Source organism: Convolutriloba macropyga, chromosome 2 (assembly GCF_964194025.1).
Source record: "Convolutriloba macropyga chromosome 2, txConMacr16.3, whole genome shotgun sequence".
In the NCBI taxonomy this organism is placed as follows: Eukaryota; Metazoa; Xenacoelomorpha; order Acoela; family Convolutidae; genus Convolutriloba; species Convolutriloba macropyga.
The window spans coordinates 75,527,194-75,551,578 of record NC_134469.1 but is presented as its reverse complement, the minus strand read 5'-3'; the positions used below and the strand labels follow the sequence as shown (position 1 = coordinate 75,551,578).

The 24,385-nt window shown below is 34.5% G+C and overlaps 2 protein-coding genes across 5 annotated transcripts in view; one reads left to right on the top strand and one right to left on the bottom strand.

Moving 5' to 3' along the window:
- LOC142334998 (uncharacterized) overlaps positions 1-24,385 on the bottom strand; it is a 253,501-nt gene that overhangs the window by 9,906 nt on the left and 219,210 nt on the right. Inside the window, exons 17-19 of the mRNA XM_075383327.1 lie at positions 5,382-5,586; positions 4,561-4,663; positions 631-689 (exon numbers count right to left, since the gene is read on the bottom strand). Coding sequence (XP_075239442.1) covers positions 631-689; positions 4,561-4,663; positions 5,382-5,586 — 367 coding nt within the window. The remainder of the gene's footprint in view (positions 1-630; positions 690-4,560; positions 4,664-5,381; positions 5,587-24,385) is intronic.
- Positions 12,902-18,375, top strand: LOC142335461 (putative inorganic phosphate cotransporter). Of its 4 annotated transcripts, XM_075383971.1 has the most exons (3): positions 12,902-13,035; positions 13,635-13,964; positions 17,728-18,375. In XM_075383971.1, exons 2-3 carry the CDS (start codon positions 13,763-13,765, stop codon positions 18,051-18,053), a joined length of 528 nt encoding a protein of 175 aa, XP_075240086.1. In that variant the 5' UTR covers positions 12,902-13,035; positions 13,635-13,762; the 3' UTR covers positions 18,054-18,375. The 4 variants fall into 4 exon arrangements, with proteins under 4 accessions (XP_075240086.1, XP_075240084.1, XP_075240083.1 ...); XM_075383969.1 differs by lacking the exon at positions 12,902-13,035 and having other exon boundaries at positions 13,504-13,964; positions 17,803-18,375; XM_075383968.1 differs by lacking the exon at positions 12,902-13,035 and having other exon boundaries at positions 13,504-13,964.

The following is a 24,385-nucleotide window of genomic DNA, read 5'->3' as shown; positions in this document are numbered from 1 at the left end:
AACTTTTAATATCTCGCGATGTTTCTTGTTAATAAAGCAATTATTATTGCATAAGTATTAGGAAATACTAAAACACTTACGTGGCCGTTCTGGATCTAGAAGAGCTTTCGTTTTCCTGCGTGATTTGATTTTTTATTAACTTTTTCACACTTAATTTTTTATTTTTGTTTGAACTAAATTGCCCTTCCATTCACAGTTTTAAGCAGCTGATCTGCAGTTGCGACAGTTGACTACTAAATTTCAAACTAGGTGTGCGTAAAATTTTCTCTGATTTTTTAGACTCACATAATCTCCGATAACATCATTCGAAACAACTTTATAAACCAGCTACACTACTACGCTAAACCTAATTCTCTGTGGGAATTAAAATTTGTTCCCCAAATCATTCGTACCTACTTTTGGGCTAAGAAAAAAGTCAACATAATGTTATGAAATTTTCAGGAAGCCAGGGCCATTATAATAAAGAGCACAGGTAATTCAGTTTTCAAAAATTTTAGGATCCTCATGTGGCTGGCACCAATAATGCATCAAAAAGGGTAAGAACTTGTCAGCCAAAAACAATTTGAATTGCGGCCCTCAATGGTACTGGAAATGTTATATAAAAATAAAACGAAAGAGGAGCAGGCTTACTTGACCATGTCATGTTTCTGTTCTCCGTGAAGGACATCCTCAAACACTCATTTGTGTCCCTTAAAACACACCTCCTTTTAACTAAATTATAACCAGAAACAGCTGCTTTTGAAGTTCAATTATGTGATCATCAATTAATCCGCCTGACACCATATTTTTGAAATTTTTATGAATTCTGCTTTTCTTTCATGTTTCATATTTCAGGACAATGGGCGAAAATATAAAACAATCGGTAATCCACAAATTTTATAGCGGGAACAGTGCCCGGGATAAGACCTTGACTTAGAAAAAGAGCATGCGCGACCAAAAGCGATATGAAAAGACCGACTTGCCCCAAGTAGCTTCGAAATGAATTGAGCTCGATTTTAGCGAACAGCTGGACTTTAGCTAGACACAACTTCATGTTTCAATTTTCTCGTCTTTTTTCATGCGGACTTTTAATGGGGCAATAACCCAACCCCAGAAAAGTGGGGTTGCGATATTGCCCCAAAAGGGGAGGAACTATATACTCAAATGGTTTTTTTTTGTTCAGTAAATTTTGACTATCGATATATTCATCGTAGAGAGTTGTGAGTTGTATCATTAAAAAGCCCCACCAGCGTACAATAAGAAATTAAAAAGATTTGTTAATTCTGTTTTCTAGAGTGAGTTATTGGAGTTTAATTTTTTTTGAATATTAGACACATTTGCGTTTTTTTAAGTCACATTTTACTGAATTTTGCGAGACAATAAAAATTGTTGACTGATTTGATTCGATTTCATTGGCTAAATTCTGGCTAAATATTTCAAAATCCAGCCTCTTTAATCAAAAATAGCACGAAATAACATCTTTAGTCCAACTTGGTTAAATTTGCCGCAAGTACACAAACAAAAAAACCACACACCAAAATTTTTCTAAACTCCAAAGGAGTTAGTCTTACTACCACTCTTATTGAGAGTCCTCTGTAATTAAAATTTTGCCGTTTTTTGCTATTTTTCTCGATGATTATCAAAAATGCAGCTTTTATTTTGATTTTCTTAGCTAACAAATTATCTAAATCTATGACAAACGAAGCAATTAAGTGTTCTTAGTAGCTATTAATTCTTCCAACTCCATTGAGAGTGCTCTGGAAATGAAGTTTCACCGTGTTTTGCTAACTTTTCCTGATTATTATCAAAAACGCATCATTTACGATTGATTTTTTACAGACAAATTATCAATATCTATAGCATTCGAAACAATTAGGAGTTTATAATGGATGAGCAGCAATAACTAGGCTACTCTTAGTCCAATCTTGCACTGTTAGAAGCCAAAAATCTTTTACTAAAAGAATTCGATAATTTTTATTTTAATCAAGGATCAGAACAATTAAAACAAAGATTGCTGGTGATCGATTCAATTGCCTTCCTAAACAACTCCAAATTAATGTATCTATTTTTTACTTGAAAGCTTTTGGAAGTTTTGACTTTTATTCAAAACTATTTGATCTTTAACTATATAATGGCTTTTTAAAATTTGCCACTATTTTCATTATTTAAGTCAACTTGCATTTTTGAGTCAGCAAAGAAAGGATTCTTCTTGTTTCTACTGAACTAAATTTTAATTTTTATTGGGTTTTACGTGACAAATTATGATTTTTGTCTTTGATACTACTAGATTTCATAATTTTTTTTATTTTCAGTCCTTTGCACATTTTTCACATTCTTTCTCACATCGCCACATTATCACATTTTTGACAGTTCACATATCACAATATTGGCGTTCAAAAAAGTTAGAGTCAAAGATATGAAAATCTATGAGGATATAGATAATGGTTTGAACGGCTTCGTGTTCACTTACCCAAACAATTTTTTTGATTTCTCAAATTTTGTCTTTAACTCTCGATTTTACACTGTCCATTTAATTGTATGAATTTGCTGGATATTGGCAGGCCGGCCTCATTGGTTCTTTTGGAGGATTAGATGAGCTGATTTTTTAGTTTAGTAGATAGCTGTTGACTTTCATGACTTTGGAAACAATTTTTTCAACAAAAGTTTTTTAAATTTCGAACTTGTTGTTTTTAGTTTCTATTTGTTAACTAGTCTCAGGAATTACAGGTCACATACAACATTATTGGCGTCGAGTGAAGGCGCAAGAGTATAAAACCTATTGCTTCGAAGAATTCGTAATGATTTTGGTTTTGACCCGGTTCACAAAAAAAAATTTATTTTAAATTTGACTTTTGTCTATCGCTGACGTTTTTTTTGTAGACGTAAGACATATTCTGAAAGATTATAGCTCTTCAGAGCTTCTTTTGGACAAATAAACGAACCTAATCTTTCGAGAAACGCAAAAGTACTGCTAAATTTTTCCCTTTTTCTCTTTTTTGTCTACTTGTTACATTGTCCACTTAATGAAAGGTCACATACCACATTATCTGCGTTTTGCATCAGACGCAATCGAACATATTTTGGGGGAAATATATGGCTTTACGGCGTTGACAGCGTTTTCTCGCAAATTTTAAATGATTTTTTGTCGCTAATTTTTTAACCTCAAAACAAAAGAAAAATGACAGCTCTTAATGCTCGTCTATAGAAGGATAGGGGACCAAAACATAAAACAGTTGCATGTTTTCAGTTGATTCTAATGGTTTTCATTCCTGTGAAATTGTTTGTTTTTTTAAAATTATGAGGCAATTTATTAACTTTGCTAGATTTGTTTTTTTTGTCTAATTGTTACGGAGCCTTGTTATGGGCTGGTTCCATATCCTTTCTTGTGAAGTACAAAATATTTTGTTTTGTTTCAGTTTTATCTGACGCTATTTTGACTTTGTTTTTAAATTTGTTTTGGAGAAAATGGACATGAAGCTTCGCATGTAATTAAAGTTTTTTGTTGTTGTTTGATTTTGTTGTTCGTCTTGACATGCTTTCTTATTGATGGCAGATCTCATCAGTCTAAAGCGGCATTTTTTACTCCATTGAATTATTAGCTCTGGAGGCAATCTTTTTGTTCATATGCCAATTTTTTGAAAAATACTTGAATTTTGGGGGGTTTTCTATCTGTTCCTCATTTGGCAGATAATTATGCCAAAAATGTGGATGAGTGGAGTCGGAGCATTATGTGCGAACGCACGTTACCGAGCCGCCTTGTTTAATATATCATTAAAAAGTCAACTGTTCTTCTATCATTTAAAAAGATGTTTAAAATATTCCATGACCATGCAACGATCAAGAGGTTAACGTAGCCTTTAAATGATCGAAATGTAATTTTTTGGATATACAAAAGATGGATAGGTTCGCTTGATAGAAAAAACATCTGAACGTACGGATAGAGAGGCTTTAAACACTTAAGTTTAACTTAAATCTCATCTCTATTTAATATGTGGAAGCGGGGGTGGGAGATGGGGTTTGGTAGATAGTAAATTACCTTAACCAATCTCTAAGGCAGATTTAATAGAGTTAACAGTGTTGAGTAATGGTGGAAATCGATGGTGTTGTTGGGGTGGGGGTGATTTCCTAGCTAACTTTAACATTTTTTGAACTAATTTTAACCATTTTTGAGCTATTTTGACAATTTCATACATTTTTTACGATTTATTTACCTATCTTTGACAATTTCCTAAGTAATTGCAACTATATTTGGAGGATTTTGTATAATCCAGTAAAAACCGGTGGTCCCATCGGAAGCGTTCCTATGACCCAGTGATTTTCATTGATGGATTTTTTATCTATGATCAGACTAAATCACGTTTCACGGCAGTTGATTTTCCGTGATTAAAAAAGTAATGAACTATCGATGTTCCACCGAGGAACTATCCATGTAATATCTATGATCATTCAATAAGAATAACTGGGAGCCCAATCCGGGCTTTTACTGTCTACACGACGACTTCACCATTGAATAATGACGATTTCACCTCAGGCCATGGTAGATGGTTGCACTATTAGAGACAATTTAATCAATCTGCTTACATGGCCAAGTTCTTCTCGCATACGAAGAGGACCTCCTGCTTGGGGTCAGTGATGAATCCTCTGTCGTATATGTCGTCTATCACCACTTCCACAGGACACACACCTCAAACAACACAAGTGTCAAATTTGAATTATAATTAACTTGGTTATCATAACTATGGTAATTAATTCAACAGATCAGCAGTTCAATAATTCTAAATTCAACGGTCCATTTCAAATTTGCACGCGTGCATGTGCGAAGTGTCAATACTATGTCTGACGATTAGGCGATGTTAAAGCGATTTTAGAGAACTTAAAATCCTTTTCCTACAAGCCAAATTGTGATTAATCGAATACAGTTGAAATACACGCGGAGTCAATGGACAAATAACTAGAAAATTCGCTCATTTTACAAGTTTATATTTTGTATTCCACAAATTTGTAACGTCTTTTTTTTCACTGAGCTCGTTTGTTATATTTTTTTCTTCTCATTGCGCTCGTTTTTCATTTTTCCGCTCATTGTTCGCGTTCATTGCTAATAATTTTTGTGCAGAAAACGACAAGAAACCTTGACTCAGGCATATAAGATAAAAAACATAACGTTTCTGCGATCAGCAAGGTTACACTGTGAAAGTAATAAGGACAGTATTAATACCATAGTAATAAGGACCGTATTAATACCATAGTAATAAGGACCGTAATAAGGACCGATAAAAACATAACATTTCTCCGATCACCAAGGTTACACTGTGAAAGTAATAAGGACATGTGAAATTAATAAGGACCGATATTGAAATTTTGAAAACAATTTTGACTGGAAGATAGTGGGTGAATTAACTTACGATCAATGTCCACGACAGTTCCAAAATCATTCGGACATCCAACCAAGTCGAATCGGAAGGAGAGGATGTTCTGACTGCCCAAAGTAGTGTCCCTGTTGATGCCAGTGAAGGTCAATTTAACCCATAGAACATTGATAGGGTCTCTAATGTCCAGATACTTCAGTCTGTCGTTGTGAGAGTCCACGTAGCTCTCGTTAACCAGAAACTAAAGCGACAGAGGGCAGAAGATCAAATAAGATACTTCCCACAGATGCCCCCCCCCGTATTTTTTATGATTGACACCTACAAGATATGTGTTGTTAAACAGCATAACACAGTATCATGGCAAATACTATACAAAAAACAAAACAAAAAACAGCAGGTGCGGCTGGGAGAGGGGGTGGAAAGGTTTATATACCTATAACAAGCTCGAGGGAAAAACAGCATAGATTGAAAAATGTTCATTGCAAACCTACTTACGTTACATACAAAATATAAGGCAGCGGTACTTTTTTATGAAATTTTTGTTCAATCAAAGCTTTCACTTCACCTACAGAAAAATGTTGGTTTCGAATGTTAAACTAGCTCAAATGAGTACGACGTATTCATTTAACAGAATTTTCAAATGGCCCTCTAATTTTCAAAGTAATTGAACTCTAACTTTTCTATGATCAAAACGGCTTCGAGGAAACACTACCCGGCTCGACGCTTTTGGGTGATTTTTTGTAAAAAATGCGGTGATTGGTGTGAACCCGGTGAAAATAAATAAATCACCGCGATTCATCGCATTCACTGCAAAACGATGTAAGAAATACGCGTTGAAAATTATTTTTTTTCACCGCATTTCACCGCATTTCTTAAGAAATTCACCACCAAACCTCGACCCGGGTATAACGATGTCTGAAACTCGCAGTTGCGACTTTAATGCTGCAGTCAATAGTACTAGAAGTACAGGATACGTGATAAAAATCTGGCGGTCTAAATTCTGGCACTTCAGAGATCTTTAGGGTTGAAACTTGACATGCGTGCTTCAAGTTGCAACTCTAGGCCAGAAGTTCGTATACAGACATAGTTGAGATGCTATGAAGTTTTAGCAGCTTGAAGCATTCAATCTATTCTTCAGAATATCTGCAGTAGTCAATCATAAAAATGTTAATGTGCGTCTCAGTTGTTTACGTCACAAAATTTCATAGATCTAACTAATACCGCTGTATCTTGAAAACAACAAAAAAAAACTTCGGGAGTAACAAATATGTTTTTTTCTAAGTTCAATTCTCTTGATAAAGGCAAGGTTGACGGATAAAGGCAACGACAATAATATGACATCTACCCTACAGGCACATATTTTTAGAAACAATTGCGCAAGAACGTGGTTTTTATTTTAGTTCGCCGGTAAGACATTCTGCTAAGTTTTGATTTTAGTCCGAAAAACAGCACAAAGAGCAGTTTTTAGGACAACAGTCAGTTTATAGATCCTACAACGCACAACAAGGGCAAACATTAACAGTGTTACTCCACAATAAGATCTTGTCATAACTGTCGTCTTCTGAATTTCTAACTAGGCCAACAGTGAGGGGGATCTGTCGCCCAGAAGATCGAATAAATTTAATTAAGACCAACACCGAAGGTTTAAAAGAAAATGATGAACCAAGCGCTACCTTGTCTCTTTTCTGAGTTTTTCCCCTCGTCCACTCTTGCAGGCTGTTAAAAGTGCTTTGTCCCAAAAGACGTTAAATTGAATAGAGAACACCAGCACAAATGTAGAATCCACAGTAAATGGATGCAACTCTCAATCAACTAACAACTTGAGACAAATTCAACTGCAAAATCTTCTATAAGTTCAAAATTTTATCATGATTCACTCGAAATATAATTAACCAAGTTGCTCACAGTTTCCTAACTGGTCTTGCAACTTTACTGACTGTTTTAAGTTTAGTCCCACTAAACCAACTGCTCACTAGCTCAGTATTTTCTCTCTCTCTCTCTCAACTTATACACGATAAGCTGATTGCAACTTTTTCTATTTGCCTAACTTTATCTTATCTTAATTAAATACACTTTTAGAACTTAAGTAAACACCGTAAGTCATTTTGACTGATTGATACATCCGCAGGAGGGGTTCTCCTCACTAAACAAACAGATTAACGTCAAAGTCCGCGGTCCTTATCGCTCTTATTTGCGCACACAAATTTGGCGCCAAGTCAATTTCGTCGCTTTTGTTATCCAAAGACTATTGGTCTACATGTGTAAATATACCGCTAATTCATGCTCGCTAAAGCTAAAATAATGGCTTGGTATGCTTTTTCCCAGCATTCTGTGCAATTCCCCATACAAAAATTAGTCAGAAACCAAAGTTTCCCAAAAACCCAAAAATTTGACCTCTAGAGGTCAATTAGGGGTCAATAGTCAAGGATGAAGGGTCACTTTGGTAAAAATAATTATTGGCGCGGAAAGTCCTACCATAGTTACACCTACTCACCAATTTTTATCACCTAACTCCTAATAGAACACGAGCACACTTAGACCGCGCACACTTTTCATCGACCTCCCGGATGACCCCAAATTTCGAAACTTAATAACTTGCGAAGTATTGGTCAAAACGTCTTCGGGTAAAGTTTTCTAGTAACTATAGGGTGCCACCAACTTGCCTCATTTCAAAGTCATTCGGCCGCTCAAAAAGACCAATTTCCGGTTTTCGGCACTCGGGTCGTCCCGAAGCACCGACTTCCGGTCGGAATTTGGGAATGAAAAAATCACCAATCGAAAGCCCTTGAAAAGTTACACTAACCCTCCAAAAGTCATAGGGCTACTACCAATACTCCACGAGCAATTCAAATTTTACGTTCCGCAGCACGGGCGTGCGCTAGTTCCGGGCAGGTTGGTGTGGGGTCAAATCCGACCTCAAAATCGGATTTCCCGTACCCAAATTAGTCTATCCCCCAAATTTCAGGTCAATCCGACTTCAAATTTTAGAGAAATTACTATTTCAATTTCAGTGTTAACTATTTTTAGTGAAAACTGCCTATTCTTATTTCAAAATGATAATAAATTTCTCCCACAACTTCCTAAACCCTTCCCATGATCATGTGCTACATTACTCTGGACTTAATACCCATTGCAACCCTTAGTTCCCCGTGTATCATACTCGAACAGTCATTTTTTCGCTCAAAATATCGAAAACCTTCAAATCACGCCACTTCCGGTGTTAATAGCTCGGAGTTAGGTGGTCGGATTGGCCCGAAAGGTATACCAGCCTGAGAGGACCATTGGGTGTACATGCCATTAAAATTTGGTAAACGTCCGCTTAATATAACCTCCATGGGGGGGCGGGAAACATCGGCTTGGTGGTATTTTCATAAAGTGAATAAGTGAGCATTTTATTTGCTTTAAACAAACATTTTCGCAACTAAGCTTCAGTCTTCAGATTATCGTTCTTACTACAAGTTCTTAAATCTATCCTCTATCAAAATGGACAGTCCTACATACTTCGAGATTATCCTGTACTTGTGTTCAGGGGTTTACCCCAGGAATTGTCATTGGGTCGAGAAAAACAGCATTCGCCGCCGAAGCCGAAAATTTTACACAAAAAATGGTCATTTATATTTGGTTGGGTCCGATATTCAGGTACTACATCGTTCAAATGCTCGTACGAAGATATCTCAGATGCACTGTTCTAATGGCCACCTCCCCAGATACAAATTAATGCCGTTAGTTAGTCAAAAATTTAGTGTTATGCATCTTAAAGTATGGTGCGAAACGGTTATACGCGATTGTTCTACTTGCAATGATAATGCCATCTATCGCCACACTAGAGGACAGATGAATTTTATTTCACAGGAAGTCCTCGACCGAGTATGTCGCGAGATGGGTCTAGAGAAGAAGAGAAGATACTGTTATGAATTGTTTGAAAGGTAAGAAAATCATTTTTTCGTACAATAATTTCATATATTACGACGTCCAATTCTTTTTAGTTGCCCTGAATTTGACACCTCGCAATACGAGCCTATTGCATTAGACGTTGCTCATCCTAAATACAATTGTGTTAGTGCCTGTCTGTCGACCATTATTACGGGAAACCGCACGCAGGCGGGTAAATTTGAAAAATTATTTGTCAAACTACGCACTGGGTCCGATAAGCACCTTTACGACAGACCCGGCAAAGTAATTCTATCTAAAGGGATCGAGGACGTCGAATTTATCAATACAACAGACCTCAGACTATTTGCTCGACGCTTCCGTATTAATATTTATGTATATTATGACTCTGGCTACGATGAACAACCTTACTATCTCAGTCTAACTGGGACTCACAAGGGATTAATTCGAGGCGGAATATTTCTTAAATTCCAATTAGTGGAGGGTACACCGCATTGTTTGCTAATATACCGGTGCGACAAGAAACAAAGGCATGAAAGGTAAGTTAATACTTATTATACATACAACTTATTTATTACGTCCAGTATACTACTTATTTATTAACTTAAGTCCAGTTTTGCTTCCTTTTTTTAACTCCTCCTCATCTTTTTCTTCTTGTTCAACCATCAAGCGCACTGCAGAGGCCATTTCGGGGTCCTTTTTATCCAATTCGGCCAAGTCAATCCCCCCCGTTGCCGCCATGCGCTGATTGACTTTCTTTACCTTTCTTTTTCTTTTGTAATTTATTATCTTTTATTTGTTTCTTCTCGTTATCTTTTAGCGCCCCACCAGTTGCCGCCTGTACCACAGATGTTCCCGGCTCGAAAAGTGAGGCTGGGGGAGAAGGAGGTGGCGCGCAGTCAGTTTCAAGGGACGTTTGACCCCGATTTCCCCTGTATGGAGAAAATTTCATCCCTTTTAGGACTTTCTTTGTATTTTTAGTTCTTGCCATTTTAACTCCCGAACTATGCTATTTTGTTTATGTATACACCTCAGTTTAATCAGGTCTCCTATTTGTCTCGTCAATCTGTTTTGACAGTCTTTTATTACTAAACCGCAACCAATTGGTTATGCCTTTATCCGGTTTGTAACTTTGCTTACTTGTGTGCATATTTGTTTTAATGAGAATTTGGGGCACCATGTGTTTGCTTTCGAGAGAGTACTTAAATTTGTTCAATTTAGCTTTGGTGTTATTATCTTAATTAGATTGTCCTAATTGCGAGCTTTCTAAAGAGCCTACATACACACACTTTCGCCGCTTATAACTAACTATACTCAATTTCATGTTCGCTACAATCACAATAACTATTGAAAACCTTATCAAATTAATTAAAAAGCGAAAAAATAAAAACATATCTGAAAGTTAATTTTTAGTGTAGCTTTTTATCAGACATTATCTTAAGAAATAGTGTACACTTTTAATAGTTTTTGTAAGCATTTAACAAAGTTCAAATTTATTTGACAAAGTGCAAAAGGCTCAAAGTTTAAACAACAATTAACACTTATGATTTCAAAAGCAATAGCCACTTGAAAGGAATTTTAAAACTGAGCACAGTGATATCAAAGCAAACGAGAGGCACAAAAACATCTAACACGTGTTATATTTTTTATGTAAGACTTTTTTAAATCATTTCCGTTTGTGCCCCCCACCCACTACGTTATGCACCCTCCAGTTACAGAACACGTACAATTTTATAGTAAACCATTTTGAAAAGGATGGCACGTGCGTCTGTGGGGTGCAAATAATATGCACCCACTAAGATGGAGACGCCACAAACGGAAAAGATCCAACGTTGCTAAAAACGCACCAACGTTGCTAAAAGTTAGCACCAATCAGTCCAAAGTTGTTGAGTACATCGTATTAACATCAAAGATCGTTTTTCGCTTTGTATTTCAATTCAGAAGATGATAGACAGCGCCTGCATTTTACGATGCTAATCGAAAATGGGAAAGACTCGTTTTTTGAAAAAAAAAAGTTTTTGAAAAGAATTTCAATCTCCAAATTTATAAGAAAATGTGCAAGGGTTTTTTGGGTTTTAATCGGGTCTTTAAGAATTAGCCATTAAAAAATTAGAAAGCAATTCTTGAGTGGTCAGATCCCCAATAATTTAATGTTACAATTCAAAAAAGTCGATATTCTTCGCCGGAGTTGTATTCTAATTTAATAGTTAGCCAATTATATTATCTCATTTATAAAAATTTTTTATTAAATTTCCCTTTCCCCTCGTTATATTTTCCCCTTCTCTAGTTTGATGGAAACTACAACCCATTGTACCAACCTTTTTATTGCTTTAAAGACCAAACCACTTACCGCAATGCCACCGTTTTAAAAAAAAATAAAATTTTTATTTCCGTGGTTATTAAGTTATAACTAAAATGACTGAGAAGGTCACAAACAAGCTCATCAGGTGCCTTTTGTTCATGACTCCTTTAATTACAAATACCTGCGAAACAAAAACGTTCCTTGCAACCGCTCTTACTATTGCAGAACATTTTCATTTCTAAAACTTTAAAAATTTACCCTATTTTCCTTCTTTATCCATTACATCAAAATGTGAGATCATTGGATCAGTCATTTACAAAAAATAGAAAACATTTAAACTTCTAATTTATTTGTACAATATAGGGTGTAGTTTCAACAAAACGGGTCACAATTTTAAAATTTAAAAAAATTAACAGTGAAAATCTTACATGTAGTTTTGAGACCTGACAGTTTTTAAACTACTTTACAACTCTCGAAAACAACAAAGTTCAGTGCAAAAGAAGAAGCGTATATTGTGCTCACAAAAGAAGAAGATATTTTGCTATTACTTTGCAAGGGTTTTACCATTGAGAAAAATAGTTAAATCTCTCAATCTTCCTGGTAAATGGAAAATTAGAAATGAACTCAAAATAGTTGTTAATTTGTGATGTTGACCCGACACGTACCTACAACTTTATTTCTCAAAATTCAGGCAAAATCATTTTTAAACTGTAGGATAATTTTTGAAATTGTCTGCATGTTTTTGTTTCTTAAATTAAAATTGACAAAAACATCGGTTAAAATCAGCCACAGCACCTGTATTCATTAAAAACACTAAAGCCTATATCAAAACCACTGCTCATAGGTAAAGCTGCTAATTCACATGTTATCACTTCTGATTTCATACTTTCAGCCCCAATCTAATTTTTTATTAAAACTTATAGCACAAAACAATTCTTTAGCTTATATCTTTGCCTTCAATTTGTATACTTATAGAACTACAGTGGCATACATAAAAGTATCCGGTATCGTGCGATTTGTAGTTAATCCTGTGAAGTTAATCCTGCTAGGTAAAAATTTTTCAAATATGGCACAGCTGATAGGTAAGTTCAATCTCGTTTTTTTATTTTGCAAAATGAAACACAAAAAATAGCCGACAAACTTGAAAATCCTTTCCCTTGTGACATTTAGAGACGTCTATATAGATCCGCGCTTAAAAAACTTTAGGCTAAAATTTAAAATCTTAACTTTGAACATAGTTTTCTGATGATTGTATGACGCATTAAAACAAAAAACTCAAAAGCAAAATCTATTTATATTACTTTACAGAATAATTATTAGTTATATAAAAATACAGAACTTAATTAATTTGGCACGAGCAAGTTTTGTTAAAAACGCATTTAACTTGAACTTAGTTGCTGTCTTTTGTAACTTAAAACTTTGTTAGTTTAATGACTTTAACAGTTCTAATGTAAACTGCTCATATGTAAAAAAATTATCAGTAATCAATACACGAATGTGATTACAAACTTGTTGACAAAAGACAGGCTCAAAATGCAATTTTGCCTTAGAATTTTTTTTTTCAATTCATTTTGCTGTGAAACATTTTGACTATATATTTTTATTTTCATATCGATCGATGGATCATTGCAAAATTGTTCAGTATGACTGAAAAAGGAACTCTCAAGTCTATTTTCAGAACTCTATATGCCGTGCAAGCAGCAGTCAGTGAACTTCCACGTACAATTTTTTTTTCAACTTGATCATGTCTCTATGAAATTAAGCAGCTATTTGCAATGTGATTTGAACGGCTGTACAGTTAAGCTGAACAAATTTCATGGGTGGAGACTCAAGTGGCTGCTGCATACGGAGAACTGGCAAATTTCTATCTGGATTTTCTTCGTAAATTTTCTAGCCATTCTGTATAATTTGTATCTATCACAGTTTTATGAGTTTTCAGTCGTTTCATATGAAAGTCAAAACAAAACGCGTTAAGACATTAAAAGAAATTTAAATGGTGCTAAAAATTGTCAATAAAAACAGACAGTTTACCACGTACAGTTGCAATTTGAGCGTTATCTTTGTCCACAAATGTTGTCCGAATATGGAAATTGAAGCAGAAGAACAGAAAAATCTGTTGCCTCAAAATGCCTCACAATATCCAAAGACTTTTCATGAGAAGTTCTTTTCTACGAGGTACAGAATTGCATTCCTTGGATTTCTCGGCTTTGCCTCCATTTTTACGATGCGTGTTACAATGAGCATAGCAATAGTCGAGATGGTCACTGACCAGGGTACGCGCGATGGTTCTTACAACGAAAACTGTCCAGCATCTGAGAACGTCAAGTTAGCAAACACTGCAGCGGGAACCTTCGATTGGACAACTAACCAGCAGGCTCACATTTTAGCCGCACCATTCTATGGTTATCTGGCGTCTCAATTGCCCGGTGGGTTTCTAGCATCCAGGTACAGCGCGAAAAAAGTGTTCGGGTTCAGTGTTTTATTGAAGAGCATTTTGTCTATTTTGAACCCTCCGGTAGCTTATTTAGGAGTTGCATATCTAGTTGTGTTACGAATTATAGAGGGACTGCTCGAAGGTAGGAACTTTTACTTTTTCCCGGTGGAAATCGACCGCATATAAATGGAACAATTTATACACCCTAATATAACTTGTTAGAGCTTTCTCCGCCTTACATAATTTTCCGACTCCTCCTATTCCCAATTTTCGCTGAAAATTCAATTGAATTTGCAAAACACGGTTACGCTTTGAAATAATTTTATGTCAAATTTTCTGTACTAGATAATTAATTAACGTTAGATTTTCTCTTGCAGTCAACTTAAAGCAAAAGAAAAAAAAATGCCACAGAAAAAGGCAAATTGCCATGCTCAAATAAGTTTCAACCAAAAAACGTTTTTTTTTAAATACTAGTGTCCTTTTATAAGGCCCAAATGAAATAGAAGGTGTTAACTCATTAATTTATTAATTAAACAATGCACAATTGGTCAGAAAAAATTTACAAACAATATGGGAAATGGCGATTTTAGTGCTGATAAAAAAACTAGTAAGCGGAAGGGGAAATTCTGAAACAACATCAGATCAATTTTCCAAATTGCCTCAAAAACTGCAAAAACTCAGAAAAATTAGCTTCTCCTGCAATTTTAACAAATAAATAGTCGTTTTACAAAATCTAGGCTCATCCGGAAAAAGCACAAACACCTATATAAAAAAATTAGAACGAAATTTAAATTATTATAAACCGAAAAGAAAAATTTTTATTTTCATTTCCAAAGACTCAGCTGGGAAAACCACAGCAGAAAAATTAATAGTGGCATATGAATTCTGAGGAATCCGACTAAAGCTAGTTCACAATTATTTTACATGAAAAACTAAATAGGAGAGCAAAAATGTTGCACTAAAAAGTATAGACCGTCCCCAGAAGATCGATTGAGTCAATTAAATGTCACCTCTATTTTTAGAAAATTTTAGATCTTGCAAAACAAATTGTTGGTTAAGTTGCTTAATTGGCATTGACAAGTTCCTCAGTGGCAGTTGAAATTTAGGTGCTTCGATAGATAGAAAAGATCATCTTTTCTACTTTTTCGAGAGTTTTTCAAAAAATAATTGTTAACTATTTGAAGAGAGTTTTTCTGATAAGTAGCAGATTTCTTAAATGTTTCTCAATGTTTATAACAACCAACATTAAAAATTAGCTCCAATAGACCAAGGATACGATAGAAGTTCGCAATGAGCAAATAAATCTGAATTTTTCCCCTTTCGGCCGTATAGATGTTAAAAGATCAATAACTTGGTCATCTCAAACTTTTCAAATGAACAACAAGTATGGCTGCTTTAAATCATTTTCTCAAAATTAGAAAGCGTTAACTGATCTTTTTTGATGATGAAACATATAAAAAAACCCAAAAAAAATTTGAAATATTGATTATTTTGTCCAAATATAGCGCAAAAACAGACAGAAGAGTTGAATACCTCAGCTCAAATAATCAATGAAACTCTGAGAGGTTTCTCAGTTCTAAATGTGGTCTCAAACGGTAGTGGTATCCTAGGAGGTGATAAATTGAAAAGACAACCATTACGGAATGACATGGAAGAAAAACACATAGTATTTCAAATTTTCATAGAATTTCGCAAGTCTTCAAACTGATCTGTAAATTTTCGCAGCAAAAAATATTGCCATGTAACTTTTCATTTAAGGAATTTTCTCTCAAAAAGTACTTTGAAGGAATAAGCTTATAAAACAACATTTATATCCAAAAAGTAAAAAAAAAACTAAAGAAATGTTTGTTTTTCAAGTTTTCAAACACTCGGCCCTGAAAATGCTGGTAGAAATTTATTTGGAACAAATATATTGTTTGGTGGTAAAACAGTGTTATGGTTAATATTTAGTGTACACTCAAAGCGGTATTTGAAAGGGACAAATTTTCCTAAGAAACTTTTTTATAATTGTAGTTTTTTCTGTAGGTTACATAAAATAAATAAGCATCACCTGTTTCTCGTGGTTAATACCAGATATTGCAAAAAATAATTCTTGATTGGCTTGACGTTGCTCGTTGGTTTGTTCAGTGACTAATAAATGTAGACAGATGGTGACTCGACAATTGCAAACAATGGTAAATTTTTTCGAATTTATTTGAATTTTCTTAAAATATTGTCCACAGTTTCCTTAGAATAATTGAAGAGACTTTTTATAGTAATAAATTCAGTATGTAATTGCAAAAATGCAGTTGGGAGACCAAAAACAGAACCGTTGGAAAGACAGAAAGAATGAAGAGTTGTTTGCGATTATTCAAAATTGTGGCGGAAAATCATTGCAAATAGGATGATTCCAGATTACTCTACTGGAAAACGGAAAAAACAAATTAACCATTTGCTTTTTCAACAGGAGAATGCCGGCAGTTTTTAAAATAATTCTTTCAAAAAATTTGGACAAAGTGGTCAATAAATGCCGATTTGGCGAGCGATTTTTTGTGTTAAATGGATTTATGTTAGCAAAAGATGTCTGACGAAAAAATTAAGCAGCTTTTTATCTTTAAAAAACAATACAATTATCATTTTTAATATTTACATTTGCGACAAGAATTTGATTCAAAATATAAAGATTTGATGGAAAACTCGGAAAATTGAACAAAAATAAAACGATAATCGGCCCAATCATCACAAAACTTTAAACTTCGATAATTCGTCCAAAATGTCCAAATTCGTTATGTTCCTATCTGAAAATTTGTCTAAGTTGTACGGGTTTTCTGACGATACCACCCATGCGATTCTATATAAATTATATCAATCTGTCAAAATTGAGCGAACAAGAATTCCTGTTGTGCATATAGTTCCTCCCCTATGTTCTGAACAATTATCAGCCTCAATATGAAAGTGATCTTTTTGCTCACAGATGAATATGAAAACTAAAAATTTGTTCACTGGGGAAAAGGAAACAGTTCCTAAAGGCGTAACCATACCCGCTTTCAGTCACTTAACAGCTCGATGGGCTCCAAAATTAGAACGAACATTATTCTATGGCCTGGGTCTAGCCGGTTGTTCTCTTGGTCTGGTCATTTGCTACCCGGTCGCTGGCTCTCTATGCACTGTTGACTTTCTGAATGGTCACAATGAAACGAAATTTGATGTAATTTTTATAGGAATCTTTTAAGATTGCTAAGAACAAGTCAAGATATTTACAAACTTTAAGTTCCTTGCAAGTGTCTCAAGAAGTTAGTTTATTTTGCCCGATCCAAGTAACGTATATCAAGATTCATCATGAAAATTTTACCGCAACATGATCTTTCTAAAGGGTCCAAAAATCGTCAAAAATCAAGATCTTGTACGACATTTAATTGCAAGATTTATTCCTAGGCTGAGGACCCACACAAAAATTAAGTATGTTCAGATTGTTCCAGATTGTTAAGCGCTTATGTCCAGACTTCGTGTGTTCTCTAAACTTTTGTGCGTCTATGTTGTAACTTTGGTGCGTTTTTCTGTTTCCAAACTATTTAATTTTGATCGCACGACAATCTCTCATGTGTTCATCTTCGGTCTGGACATACTTCATTTAGCCTGGGCCTCAACCTGGATTTCTTGTGCATCATTTTATAGCAAGATGTATCAAGTTTTGTTTCACTGAGGTTGGCCATTACCATTTCTGCTCAATGGATACTCCGAATGCAATTCTGGGCTTTCTATTTGCTTTATTTCAGTTGCAACCTTCTTCTTTGGGTTTTACTACGCGGCCTCATTTTGCAGCAGTTTGAATATGGCTCCCTATTTTGCAGGAACTCTTGCAGCAATTGGAAACACGGTTGGATCTGTGCCTGGATTTGGGATGCCGATTGCAATTGACAGAATCACGGACGATAACATACACAGCAAGGATTTATGGTTGTACTGCTTTTACCTAATGGGCGTTATTTCAGCGGTAGGAGGTGTTATGTTGGCCGTATTTGGATCTGGTGAACTGCAGCCGTGGGCTAATCCAGTAAGGCTTGACAAGCAAGATCAAATTGAAAGTCCGGAACAGGAGTAATTATTTATTAGAAAAACAGAATTTCGCCACTGGAAGCTTTATCGTTTCAAATTTTTTATTACTATTGCCCAAACGCAAGACTCAACTTCCATATAATGTCATATGCTGAAACATTATTATGTGCTGCAATTTCTATATTTTTTAAAGACTTTATTGTTGACAAACAATAGATGTATTTCCGTCATAAAGAATTCGAACATCAAGAACTTCAATGACATTATTATTCTAACACGAAGAGTTACAAAGACGATTCCCACATACGAATTTGACAACATACAATGCATCAGAGACTAAAGTAATTATACAATAATAAATACGTTTAGACATTGGTTTAAAACATTTTCCAATGCGTAAGAAGCCCTATGTAACGAGAACGTGCTTGCTCAGTAGGCATAACACTGAGATCGGATAACACGTACCCACAAAAATATGAACCAGGAGGCCCGTTAATGTGCGTTCGCACATGATGTTCCGACCCGAGTTCATCTACATTTTTGACTTAATTGTCAACCAAACGAAGAGATATCAAAAATAGATGTTTGAGTTTAAAAAAATCGTTACACAACCTAACTACTAATTGAATTACGTAATGTCATGCCTCATTTCAACGCTCACGAGATCTGCTATTAAGAAGACTACAAGAAAAAACAACAAACAACAAAATACCCAAAAACAAAAATTTCACGGCAGAAACCCAATATCTAAATTCAAAAGCAACTAGTAATAACGTCAAAATGCAATCAGATACCTTAACTACACAAATTTAGTTTTTCCTAACTATACAGCAGATGGATGTTTTCCTTAGAGAGACTAGGTAACAAGTCGACAAAGAGAAGAAAAAATGAGGTTAAAATCAAAAACCAATCAAGTTTTTTTTAAAACAAATAATTACAAAAGTCTAAAAAATCCTTAGCTTATAACGTAAGATTCTTGATAAATTTACTAAACAGTCATTATGAAGCCAATTGGGCCTTTCTTTGCTTAGACTAATCCATAGGAAAGGACTAAAGACACAGAAAATCTCAAAAAATTACGAACGATTTTCAAAAACACAAATTATTTTATATCAGTTTTTATTTACACTAATTCACCTAAAAGTATACTGAACGAATTAAAAAGTTCATTTGGGCCACATTTTAAAATCATTGAGATCGATTTTTGAAATTCAAGGGATTGGATGGGACCTCTCAATGACGAGAATAAGTTACAAGTTGACGAAAAGAACAAAAAAAACTGAATAATTTGAAAAATCTTTGAAAATGTATATTATCATAATTTTTAAGACTAATCGCTATAAAGTGACTGCTTCGTGTAACATCATTCATCTAATCGTCAATTATAAGTTTATAAGACCACATTGTTCCAGATTGTTAAGTACTTATGTCCAGACTTCGTACGTTCTCTAAACTTTTGTGCGTCTATGTTGTAACTTTGGTGCGTTTTTCTGTTTCCAAACTATTTAATTTTGATCGCACGACAATCTCTCACGTGTTCATCTTCGGTCTGGACATACTTCATTTAGCCTGGGCCTCAACCTGGATTTCTTGTGCATCATTTTATAGCAAGATGTATCAAGTTTTGTTTCACTGAGGCTGGCCATTACCATTTCTGCTCAATGGATTTCTCGGAATCATCTGGTTCGTCATCTGGATGTACGTTGCAGCCGATTCGCCAGACTGCCATTCAAGAATCTCCAAAACCGAATTTAAATACATTATAGCGTTGACTGAAACGAGTGATGAAAATAGATATCGGTTACCATGGCAACAAATGCTGAAAAGTCCGCCGTTTTACGCATTTCTATTTGTCGTCACAACAGTTAACACTGTAGATTTTGGGCTCTTAACAGGTCTCCCCTTATATTTCTCAAACGTGTTGAATTATGACGTCACAGCCGATGGTTTCTTATGCGCAGTACCCTGGTTCTGTAATGTATTGGGAACGCTAATTTCTTCATGCTACACAGATTATCTTCGAGGACATCACCTCGTCAGCACAACTTTTATACGAAAGGTCAACCAACTAATCGCTTCGGTTATACCAGGTGTCTTCTTAATTGCAGCTGGATACGCCGAATGCAATTCTGGGCTTTCTATTTGCTTTATTTCAGTTGCAACCTTCTTCTTTGGGTTTTACTACGCGGCATCATTTTGCAGTAGTTTGGATATGGCTTTCTATTTTGCAGGAACTCTTGCAGCAATTGGAAACACGGTTGGATCTGTGCCTGGATTTGGGATGCCGATTGCAATTGACAGAATCACGGACGATAACATACACAGCAAGGATTTATGGTTGTACTGCTTTTACCTAATGGGCGTTATTTCAGCGGTAGGAGGTGTTATGTTGGCCGTATTTGGATCTGGTGAACTGCAGCCGTGGGCTGATCCAATAAGGCTTGACAAGCAAGATCAAATTGAAAGTCCGGAACAGGAGTAATTATTTTTAGAAAAACAGAATTTCGCAATTGGAAGCTTTATCGTTTCAAATTTTTTATTACTATTGCCCAACCGCAAGACTCAACTTCCATATAATGTCATATGCTGAAACATTATTATGTGCTGCAATTTCTATATTTTTTTAAGACTTTATTGTTGACAAACAAAAGATGTATATCCGCCATAAAGAATTCGAACATCAAAAACTTCAATGACATTATTATTCTAACATAAAGAGTTACCAAGACGATTCCCACATACGAATTTGACAACATACAATGCATCAGAGATTAAAGTAATTATACAATAATAAATACGTTTAGACATTGGTTTAAAACATTTTCCAATGAGTAAGAAGCCCTGTGTAATGAGAACGTGCTTGCTCAGTAGGCATAACACTGAGATCGGATAACACGTACCCACAAAATATGAACAAGGAGGCCCGTTAATGTGCGTTCGCACATGATGTTCCGACCCGAGCTCATCTACATTTTTGACTTAATTGTCAACCAAATGAAGAGATATAAAAAATAGATGTTTGAGTTTTAAAAAAATCATTACACAACCTAACTACTAATTGAATTACGTAATGTCATGCCTCATTTCAACGCTCACGAGATCTGCTGTTAGGAAGACTACGAGAAAAAAACAACAAACAACAAAATACGCAAAAACAAAAATTTCACGGCAGAAACCCAATATCTAAATTCAAAAGCAACTAGTAATAACGTCAAAATGCAATCAGATACCTTAACTACACAAATTTAGTTTTTCCTAACTATACAGCAGATGGATGTTTTCCTTAGAGAGACTAGGTAACAAGTCGACAAAGAGAAGAAAAAATGAGGTTAAAATCAAAAACCAATCAAGTTTTTTTTAAAACAAATAATTACAAAAGTCTAAAAAATCCTTAGCTTATAACGTAAGATTCTTGATAAATTTACTAAACAGTCATTATGAAGCCAATTGGGCCTTTCTTTGCTTAGACTAATCCATAGGAAAGGACTAAAGACATAGAAAATCTCAAAAAATTACGAACGATTTTCAAAAACACAAACTATTTTATATGTTTTAATTTACACTAATTCACCTAAAAGTATACTGAAAGAATAAAAAAGTTCATTTGGGCCATATTTTAAAATCATTGAGATCGATTTTTGAAAGTCAAGGAATTGGATGGGACCTCTCAATGACGAGAATAAGTTACAAGTTGACGAAAAGAACAAAAAAAAACTGAATAATTTGAAAAATCTTTGAAAATGTATATTATCATAATTTTTAAGACTAATCGCTATAAAGTGACTGCTTCGTGTAACATCATTCATCTAATCGTCAATTATAAGTTTATAAGATCAGTCAGCATTTTACGGTTATCTAAAGAATAAAGAAAAAAGCAAAAACAGCAAATTCAAAAAAAAACGAAGCGATAAAAGTGTCGAAGCCATTAGAGAAAATTTATTTCAGTGAAAACTTTTCCCTTTTCAATTAATTTTTTAACAGCAATGCGATTGTTTTTATTGCTACAAAATTACTTGAAAAACAACAAATATAAACAAAAATAATAAAACCACGAAGTTTTTGAGAAAACCCCTAGTATCAAAGCCATTAAATTCAATATCTCAATATCGTTCAACGTAATTGAATAAACACGCTGAGTTCTGTCTCAAGGGGAAAGCAAAGAAATTTTTCTTTTGTAGGTCATCGATAACTCATAACTATAAGTCGAATGGCAATGAAAAATACATTAAAACAACGAAATTTTTGAGAAAACCCGTAGTATCAACGTCATTCAATCCAATGGCTTTCAACGGAAGCTATTAAATACGCTAAATTATGTCTCGATGTGACCACAAGGAGATTTGTTATTCAAAAGTCATCAATAGGACACTACAACACCTCATTGACTATGAAAACAAAAACAAATACAGGCAAAATCCAAAAATTCAGTAGAAAAGTTCGAGAAGAAAGTGTCGATGCCATAAAAAAATTTTATCGGAAAACTTTTTCAATGATCCATTGAACGTCTTCTCTAAGCCAATGGGAACTATGAATATTAAGATAATGTGATAACATTTCAAAAAACCAAAATTATGAAAAAAATATTCAAAAATTTAAAAAAAAAATATGAAAGCTCGTGCATCGAAGTCAAAAAACCAATTGTCAGAAGATGAAACAGCTAACTAGATAAACTTTTGTTGAAGTAGAAAAGACAGGGGTTCTGTCATTACTGAGACTGAATTACAGTTCATGAAAAAAAGTTTAATATTGACTAATATTCAAGTAAATTTTTTCATATATTTTTAAAGACTTTACAGCCATTAAATTCAATAGATTTGAACGGAAATCAATAATTTCGCTCAGTTAAGCCACGATGTGGGTCCAAGGATATTTATCAATCATAGGTAATCAATAAGTCATCACAATATGTCTCATGACTATGAAAAAAAGCAACAAATACAGGCAAAAACCAAAATTTCGGTAGAAAAATGCGAGAAAAAAGTGCCGAAGCCGATCCATTGAAATTTTTCACTAAGCTAACAGGAGTCATTAAAATAAGGATAACAGGATAAGATTTCAAAAGGAACCAATAATACGAAATATCCAAAAATTTTTAAAAATTCAAATCTTGTGTCATTGAAGTCATACAACCAGTAGTTAGAAAATAAAACCGCCAACTAGATGAATTGATGTTGAAGTAAAAAGTAAAAAAAGAACGTGGTTCTGTAAGTACTGGGACTGACTCATTGTTCAAGAAAATAAGCTTAAGATTGATTTATTTTCAAAAAAGTTTAAAAAAAAAAATTTCAAAGTCTTAGCAGGCACTACATTCAAATGCTTTCAACGGAAGTCAAATAATACGCTCATTTATGCCTCGTTACGAGAACAAAGATGTTTGTCATGCATAGATAATCGATAAGACAAGAAATCACAACAGGTCTTATGACTATGAAAACAGCAACAAATACAGGCAAAATTAAAACCTCTGAAGAAAAGTGCGAGGAGAAAGTGTTAAGCCATTTAAACCCTAAATTTTTTCTGTGGAAACTTTATCTATGCTTCATTGAACATCTTCGCTAAGTCAATGGGAACCATCAAAATTAGGATAACGTAAAAAGATTTCAAAAGGAACCAATAATACAAAAACTCCAAGTCTTATAACCAATAGTTAGAAGATACAACCGCTAATGATAATAATTTTGATTGCAGTAGGAAGGAGGGGGTTCCTGTTATTACTGAGACTGACTTACAGTTCACAAAATAAGCTATGATTGGTTAATATTAAAAAAAGATGAAAACTTATTTTCAAAGTCTTAACAGCCATTAGCTGTCCACTCAAAGCACTAGATAGGTTCACTTAATGCTCATTCCAAAACCTATTGCACGTTTAGTCCACTATTTAATGCCGTAGGATTCCAAATTTTAGTAAAACCACGTAAAACACAAAAACAAAATCAACGTTTCATTTAAAATTAGGAAAACTGAGATACGAATCCAAAAAAACATGAGCGATTCCTTGGAAAGAAATTTTGTGTTCATTGGGCTTCACTTGATTGTAAATGAGGTTTGCCATAACGGAACCTCGATATGAAAAGTGACTAGTCTCTAGGTAACTTGAGAAAAAACAAAATAAAATATGCCAAATTTTCTTAAAAAAAAGAGCTCTCAAACAGAATTCGATTTTTTTATAGTAAACTTCCCTATGAGACCGGAACTAGTCTTTTTGTCGCCTTTCGTCTGTTAGTAACACAAAATTGATTTGTTTCGTGGCATGAAATGTAATTTTGAATGAAAAGTTTCATAGAAAAAATGTTAATTCAACAAAAATTACGGTAAAAGTGAATAAAAGTGCACCAAATATCCAGTGTTCACATGAAACTTTTAACCTCGAGAACTCCT

Coding starts and splice junctions, on each gene's coding strand:
- LOC142335461 (XM_075383968.1), top strand. CDS start 13,532: ATGGTGCTAAAAATTGTCAATAAAAACAGACAGTTTACCACGTACAGT. Junction 13,965..17,727: donor TCTGGCGTCTCAATTGCCCG/GTGGGTTTCTAG, acceptor GCTTTATTTCAG/TTGCAACCTTCTTCTTTGGG.